General features: G+C 38.9%; 1 protein-coding gene across 1 annotated transcript; it reads left to right on the top strand.

Annotated features, from left to right (window-relative positions):
* The first annotated feature begins 519 nt into the window (after positions 1-519).
* On the top strand, positions 520-1,179 carry LOC147511726 (uncharacterized). The gene has a single exon (XM_086598549.1). It carries the CDS (start codon positions 520-522, stop codon positions 1,177-1,179), a length of 660 nt encoding a protein of 219 aa, XP_086454675.1.
* Positions 1,180-8,705: the final 7,526 nt, after the last annotated feature.

The raw sequence follows: 8,705 nt of genomic DNA on the forward strand, positions 1-8,705 counted from the left end.
CTGCATTCTTTCTGGGCAATGGAGAAACAATTGATCTTCTCTTTCTCACTTAGAGTTTAATCAACCTGAGTTCAGAAGTGTGCAAGTTTTCAAGAAATTTGTTGATTGTTTTCTTATTACTCACGGTAGGTTTGAGATAAGAAGCTTCAAACTTGTAATGGATGATACTGTTAATGGAGACATGATTAATGATGTTTATGTCAATGCATGGATATACTTTGCTATAAAGCATAATGTTCGCGTGTTGGAACTTTCTTATCCCTGGGAAGAGCTTCCTGATTGTGCCTTTAAGTGTCATACCTTGACGGAATTGCGTTTAGAATACGTAGACTTTCATTTACCTAGCATGGTTTCTCTTCCTAGTCTCAAAATTTTGAAGCTCACCGCAAATGCTATTTATGGTGAAAAGTTAACTGAAAATCTCTTTTCAGTAGGGGAGGCTCATGGTGTATAGCGGGTGATTTCAATGTGATCGGATTTTTTCATGAGAAAACGGGTGGTTGTCGTATAACTTTTAAGATGAGAGAGTTTGATAAGTGGGTTAGGAGGTGTGCGCTTATGGACATTCCCCTCACTGGGGGCAAGTTCACCTGGTCAAATAAGAATGAGAATCCCACCTTTTCATTTTTGGATATATTTCTTGTGAGTAGTGACTGGGAGGAAATATGGCCTCGTTTGGTTCAAGCTGTGGTCTCTAGTACGACATCGGATCACCACCCTATCACCTTATCTAAAGAGATTGGTGGAGGCAAACCTACCCCGTTTAGATTCGAGCTCATGTGGTTCTTTGATCCCAATTTAGTGGACAAGATTAGAGAATGGTGGGGGGTTCATCAGGAGGGAGATAGACCTAGCATTAGGTTTGCTAATAAGAAACTGCAGTTTGTTAAGTTTAAGATTAAGGAGTGGAATAAGACCGTTTTCGGTAGGATTGATAGGAAAAAGGATCAACTCTTAAGTGACATAAGGATTTTAGATTTGAAGGAGGAGGAAGGTCCTCTATCCAAGGAAGAGTGGAGTAGTCGCTTAAACATGAAAGCAAAATTTGAGAAGGTGGTGAACTTAGAAGAAATTTCTTGGAGACGGAAGTCAGGAGAGAGATGGATCAAGGAGGGCCAGTCTAATACTAAATTTTTTCACCAATGTGCTAAAGCGAGATTTAGAGAGAATTTTCTTTAGAAATTGTTAATTGAAGGCGAGTGGGGAAAATAATCTCAGAAATAAGGTGGTGCAATATTATTCTAAGTTGTATACCGAGCCTAATCGTATTCGCCCTCAGATTGATAATCTTGGCTTAGATTGCATTTCAGATGGGGAATGGGATGAGTTAGAAAAGAGCATGGAGGAGGAGGAGGTATATATAAGAAGCTATGAAGTGTCTAAAGAGTGATAAATCTCCGGGTCCATATGGTTTTTCAATTGAGTTTTTTAGAAAAATTTGGGGGGTGGTGAAAGACGATTTTATGGATATGGTCCGAGATTTTTATGAGTCGAGTTTTTTAGCCCATAGCATAACACATTCATAAAGCTTATTCCAAAAAAGCAAGGGGTGGAGGATATTGGTGATTTGCGTCCCATTAGTCTCATTGGAAGTGCTTACAAAATCATTTCAAAGGTTCACTCTATTAGGTTAAAAAAAGGTGTTATCTAGACTGATCGCTCAAGAGCAGGGGGCTTTCATTTTTGGACGACAAATTTTGGATGGGGTGTTAATTGCTAATGAGGCCATTGATGACAGGAAGAGGAGCGGCAACCTAGGCATCTTATGTAAAATCGATTTGGTTAAAGCATATTGATAAGAGCCCAAAACTATAGTTTTAACCCCTTAACAATAATACTTTTAGACTAATTATGCGAGTAATAAATAAGAGTTAATGCTGATTACGTGTTTTTATGTATTTCAGGTTTTTGAGTCAATTATGTGCAGAAATGTGTCACTTCGGCGAGATAAAGGAGCAAGGGTTGGTTGCTAAGGAGTTCTGTGATTAAAGGCCAAGATTCAAGGAGAAAAAGCCTTTAAAAAGCCCGGTCAAAGCTGAAAAGTCAAAGTCAACGCGGGCAGAAACAACACACAAAAGTCAGCAGAACTTTCGAAGACCGTATCTTTGGGCTCAGACCTCGGAATTGGGTGTACCTTATGTCAAAACGACCGTCTCGGAAAGAGCTTTCCAATGGTTCACACCTTGACCAAATCAAAGAAGCAGAAGTAGACAAAAAGTCTGTTGAAGCAAAATTTAGCTGAAAAGGCCTTTATGGACTGAAGAAATTGGGTTTTGGGCTCGATTTTTCAGCCCAAAACATGGCTCCTCAGCCCATGCACGAAAATGAGGATCTTGTCTCCTCCATTTGAATGGAGAAGACTTAACTCTTAAGAAAGAATTAGCTTAGGGTAGCAAGTAGCCATTAGAGATAGTTCTAGATCTAGTTTTTACATTCAATTAATTAGTTCTATTACCTTGTTTTAATTTAGATTATTGAATCATTGTTATTCCTTCATTAGATTAATAAAAGTAGTGAGTTCTTCATAATTTCAGTTTTTGTTATTTAAAATTACTTAGATCTAATTTCGATTCTTAGTTGTTAATCATTTCTTAGTTGTTAATTTAGATTTGAATTATTGATTAGATCAAATTAGTAAATTTACAATCTTTATATGATGTCTTGTTTAAATTCAATTGAAAATGATAGTTTAATGAATCAAGGCTAAACCTCCATTAGAGGGGTTTGATGAAGGCTTGATGAAAACTTGATTGTGTAGTGTAGAACTAGTTGTAAGAGTCTATTCCACTCTAGAAGGTAGTTGATTCGCCATGAGAATAGGTTGGACTTTCTCACATGCTAGTCATTATTTGGTAAAGATTGCCATAATTGATTAGGGATTAGAACGACCAATTCTTATCATAAGAACGTAAGAATTGGATTACAAAATCTATACTAGTTTATTAAGTTGGATTCAAGGTGAAATCAAATTCCCCTAATTCTTTATCTAGATTCAAACCTTAGTATTATTTGTTAATTTATCGTATCTTGTTAGTATAATTTTCATCGTAGTATAAATTCCCACCATTACTCTAATTAACTTTGGATATGACTGATAGTCGTAGAAAATATTGAATACTAACGAACTAGGAGTGGAACGAATCTTTTACTCCAACTCTATTTCGGTAGATTCGATAGTAGACTAAACTTTGATAAACCCTGAGTAAAGTCTAGTTTAGTTTTACTTGCATTTAGTTTCATTGCTTATTTGTAAGTAGAACTATTCATTTTACAGTTTATCAAATGGCGCCGCTGCCATCTTAGTTCCCATTAGTATTATTTTCTTTAGCATTGTTAGTCTTCCAAAGTTCCATAACCCACCCACCCTTGTTTGATTCTAACTGTGGTCGTTTGTTTCAGATCTGAATGTTTCCTCACAAGAATACACGAAGTGCGACCCACGCCCTACTAAGGCAAAATTCGAACGCCCCCCGCGCCTAAGCGCCTGGAACTTGAGTTTTACTTGAGCGTGACCCGCGCTTTGCCAAGGCAAAACTCAAAGCCCCCAAGCGCTGGAACTTGAGTTTTACCCGAAGCGACCGCTTTTGCCAAAAAACTTCGAAAACCCCATGCGGTAAGTGCTTGGAACTTGAGTTTTACCTGAGCGAGACCCGCGCCTTGCCAAGGCAAAGTTCGAGCGCCCCCCACGCTGAAGCGCCTGGAGCTCGAGTTGAACCTGAGCGCTACCTACGCCCGACCTAGGCTGATTCTGAGCGCGACCTGCGCCCTTTACTCTGAACAGCTCGATTCCACAGGTTAGTTCAAACTTCCATTTCTTCAAGTTATTCAGTGTTCTAACTTGTTATACACACTGAGCACACGTATACAAGACGCTATTCATAAGCGAAGCAAGGAGGCATTCATGTACTTCTTTCTTCCACACCTCACATCTCCTGTTAGAGGTTCATACTAGCATATCAGGTTTGTTTGGAGTGTTGTCGTGTTTAGTTAAGATTGGTCTTAGCCTTGCATGAGATTAAGGTCAAGCCGAAGAAAAACGCCTAACGTAATCAACCGACAACGTCAACAAACACACTTTTCTAGTATACCACTCACTACACCTCTAGCTAGCATACCACACACCACACTTGAAATAATGGCTGAAGAAAGAGAGTCTCCTCTCTCGGACTTTTACAAAGCCTTGAATGATAGCCCAAAATCCTGCATCATTCTATCAGACCCAGTTGGGGATTTCCGAATCCCCCCAAATATATTTAATTTGTTACACATTTTTCATGGGTTAGACCATGAAAAGCAGTATTAGCACATGCGTAGGATTGACCAAGTCCTTACTACATTCCACCATCCTACGGTTGGTGCTGAACAAATTAAACTGGGGTATTTCCTTTCACCCTAGCCGACAAAGCGGCGCTTGGTTAACTACCCAAAGCCTAATTACGCATGGACTCGTGGGCCAAACTTGTTCAACTATTTATGGAACATTTTTACCCACCACTGAAGATCGATGAAATACTTTCCAAGATTCATTTCTTTCGATAGAATCCTCATGAATCATTTTCATAGGCTTGGAATTGTTTCACCGATCTTCTTATAGAGTGTCCACACCGTAACCTCGTGAAAGACACGTTAGTTCGTGCCTTTTTCAAGGGACTGTTACACCACCACAAAGAGGTGATTGACATAATGAATGGGGGTAGTTTCCTCAGTAAGGGAGCCTCAGAGGCTTATAAATTTTTAGAAAATCAAACAAAGCGGAATAATAACTAGGGGGTAGTGACGATATCTCCCGTTCTGCTAGTTCTTCTACAACAGTTAAGGCCGCCGGTATGTTTGAGATGAAACCCGATCCTGAACTTAAAAATTTAATCGAATCTCTTACTAAAAAGGTAGAGGTTATTTCTGTTCAACAAAAGCCTATTCCCGTTATGAATGTCAACACCAATCCATGTAATTTCTGTTTGAGTCCAAAGCATCTCGACTCCTATTGTCCTCTCGTCTATGAACAACAACAATCACAACAAGATAATGTTTGTTCCATTAATAGCGAACCTAACGCAGCTTGGCGACAAAACCCCAACTTCGGTTGGCAAAATAATAATCAACAACCTCCAAGGTTTAATAACCAAAATGTTAGGCCAACAAACAATTATAACCAAGCTCCACCACGACAAGGACAAGGTCAGGATAATTATAATAATTATAACAATAATAATTATAATACTAATAGAGGTATCGTTCCGGTTAATAATAATAACTATCACAACCGACCCATTAATAATCAACGTGACATAGTTCCTATCACACAATCTGTAGCAACTACTCCTCCACAACCGGATCGTTTCGATGCCTTTATGCAATCTCAACAACAGATTTTACAAGCCATCCAACTTTCCTTACAGCAGTTAGCACAAGAGAAAGTACAACCAAAAGGTGTGTTCCCAGGTCAAGCAATACCTAATCCTAAAATAACAAACATAGCCTTTGAGTTGAATGGTAATACTAATACGGAAAATACACACGTAGGTGAGCTAAATTCCATCACCACTCTCCGTTTAGGTAGAGTGGTTGATAACAAAATAACTATGCCTATAGTTACCCCACCAGTAGTCCCTACACCGGATTTCGAACTAGATACCGAAATGATAACTGAAGATCCTACCCCTGTAGAAGTACTCGTTAAACCAAAACCTAAGAAATATAAAAACAAGGTTAAACATCCTATTGATCCATATGCTAAATATAGAGAGAAACCACCGTTTTATTAGAAATTAGCTATGTTAAACAAGGATACAAATTTTGACGAGATTAGGGAAGTTTTTAAAAATCTAACAATAAACTTACCTTTTCTTGAAGCACTTAAAAAGTTATCTCACCATGCTAAGTTTCTCAAAGAGTTGTCCACTACTAGGCGTAAGACAAAGATTCCTAAAGACGCCTTTTTAACTGAACGGTTTTCAACTTTAACGGAACACAATGGAATCGTTAAGTACAAGGACCCTGGTCGTCCTACTGTACAATGAACCTTAAGGGATACTCACACGACCACTGCTTTATTAGACCTGGGGGCGAGTGTTAACTTACTCCCTTACTATTTATATAAACAAATAGGTTTACAGGAAATACAACCTACAACAATGACGTTACAATTAGCTGATAGGTCTATCAAGTATCCTGAGGGTGTAATTGAAAACATGCTGGTTAAGGTTTAGGATTTCTACTATCCTGCGGATTTTGTTATCCTCGATACAGAGGTCGCTAACGACTTTGTTCCGATTATTTTAGGGCGCCCTTTCTTGGCAACTGCCAACGCGCTTATAAACTGCCGCGATGGTTCGATGTCATTGTCCTTTGGCCATCTTTCTGTTAAGGTCAATATTTTTAAAACGATCAAACAATTTCCTGATACGAATATCGATGGAGAGGTTAGCATGATCGAGAGCTTAGCTCATGATTATTTCAAAACCACGTTTCCGGATGACCAGATGCACAAATTCCTTTCCTTTGGAAGTTCCAACTTCGACGAGAACTCCCTAGAAGTCGAGGAAGATTTCCTTCATCTATTTTGCAACTCTTCCTTGCCACCTCGCGAGTCCCACCCTGCCAACATTCCTTCATCCCTTGACACTATGACGGAAGATGAATTTTTCACCCTCTATCCCAGTGATTCTTTTGACCCACCTATCGAGGAATGTCTTGCATATCTCAAGGCTTCTAATGATCTAGACATGAGAGCTCTAGTTGACACTCATTCATCTTCCATCACCAATTTTTCCCACCTTCCACCTTTTCAAAGGAACCTAGAGTTTGCGCTTGATCTTCTTGCTTCTTCTGTGCTTAATGATTTTCTAAATCCTCTTAATACAGAAATAATTCCCAAGGGAAAGGCACTTGACACCTTCAGTTTCAGAATTGAGACAGTTCCCACCTACACCATGAATGAGTTTTGTGTTAAACCCACATTCTCATTTTTTCCATTCCTTACTTCTAAAACTTATCCATATCCAATATATCTTCCACAAATATCTATTTTCTCATGATCATTCACTTGGCCACCGTTTCGTTGGAGAAAAAAGAAGGTGCATGCTCGGTTATGTTCTAGATCTATCAGACTTAGCTTTCATTTCACTAAGCTGCGTCGTAGAAAATCTTGGTGCTTGATTCTATTTGGGGGTGCATTCCATGTTATTTATTTATGGAAAGACCCACAACTCTTTAGGTTGTTGATATTTGGAAAACTGCAGGGTATCTGATATATCAGATATTTGTTAAAGTCTCGAATATCTGATTATAAACGGCTCATTTTGTCGTTTGGTGTACTTCCTTTCACTTCCATATATTGGTAAGTGCACCATTCAGGTAACCGGGCCCTCCCTATGGAGTGTGTGGCTGTAAGTACCAGATCATAAGTCCACGTTTAACATAATTCACGTTTTCCACTCTTGCATATTTTCTCGATTTTTGAATCATGTTCTTCTATGATGTGAATTATATATTTATTGTTTTTTATTTTTCTTATATTAAATCTTATTCATAAAAAGTAAAAAATATCAAAACCATAAAAATAGTAATCTAGGAAGTCTCGAGAATCTGACTTTAAAAGACCCCACATTAAAACAAATTTTCAAACTTCGTTGCCAAAAATTTGTTTGGGGGTGGGGTGTTTATTTTTCCGTCCTTGATTGTTCAACTTTCCATTTGTGTTGCTTAGGCCATTTAATCATATTTCAATTCGGGTTGACAGTATCTATGAATGTAGATTTCATTCGTTCGCATAACTAATGTCACACACGCACTTTGAAGCATTTTCCATCTTCTTATATGTTATCCCATGGTTGGAATAGATTGTTTTATAGATCATTAGATTGGAAATTCTCTCCTAATCGTTTTCATATCTCATTCGCAAAAATCGAACCGGTAGCGAAGCGGCAATTTTAGTTTGAAGTTGCGCGAAAAATCGAATTGGGCTTGGGCCCAAAATCACCCACGCACGTGCGTACCCTTCCTCCAAAAACAAAACAGTCGCGAGTTTTGCTTCTCACTTCCGCCATTAAAGAGTTTAAACCCTATATATATATATATATATATATATATATAACCTAACTACACCTACGCCCAAAGTTCAATCCCAACCCAAATTTTCTCAAAACCATCTCCCACACCATTTCAACCCTTTCCCACCACCGAAAACATCCAAAAATCCAAAAAATTGAACTGCCACCGCCCCACCTCGCCACCACCATTGTTTTTTTTAGTGAGGTTGTTTCAAACTCCATCCCCACATTGCTTTTAAGCTTTTCACTCGTTCCAAAAACTCAATGACGTAAAGAAGGAGAATTTTGTCGGAGCAGTGTTTACGGCCGACCGCTTCGCGCGGTTTTACTGTAACGAGATGATTAGGAGGGATTGGAGTAGGTTGTGGTACTCGACATATGATTTCTATCACTCCGATTTGGTGGAACAATTCTATAAGAAGAGAGAGTTGGATGGGAATAGAATTTTCGTTAAGGTGGCTGGGACTAGGAGAGAGGTATCTAGGAGGTTGCTAGCTGAGATTTTAGGCATTCCGCCTAGAAGCCATCTCAACGCCGCATTGCAGGAATCCCAATTTGATGGGATCGAGCCTTTGATGAATGCGACGGTTGTGGAAGGAAACTACAATGCGAGCTCACATTGTGTTCGCCAGTCATCTTTGTGAACCAACCAGC

Source organism: Coptis chinensis, chromosome 3 (assembly GCF_015680905.1).
Source record: "Coptis chinensis isolate HL-2020 chromosome 3, ASM1568090v1, whole genome shotgun sequence".
Taxonomy (NCBI): Eukaryota; Viridiplantae; Streptophyta; class Magnoliopsida; order Ranunculales; family Ranunculaceae; genus Coptis; species Coptis chinensis.

What these genes read in the sequence shown, in the direction of transcription:
- LOC147511726 (XM_086598549.1), top strand. Translation starts at nt 520, where the DNA reads ATGAGAGAGTTTGATAAGTGGGTTAGGAGGTGTGCGCTTATGGACATT.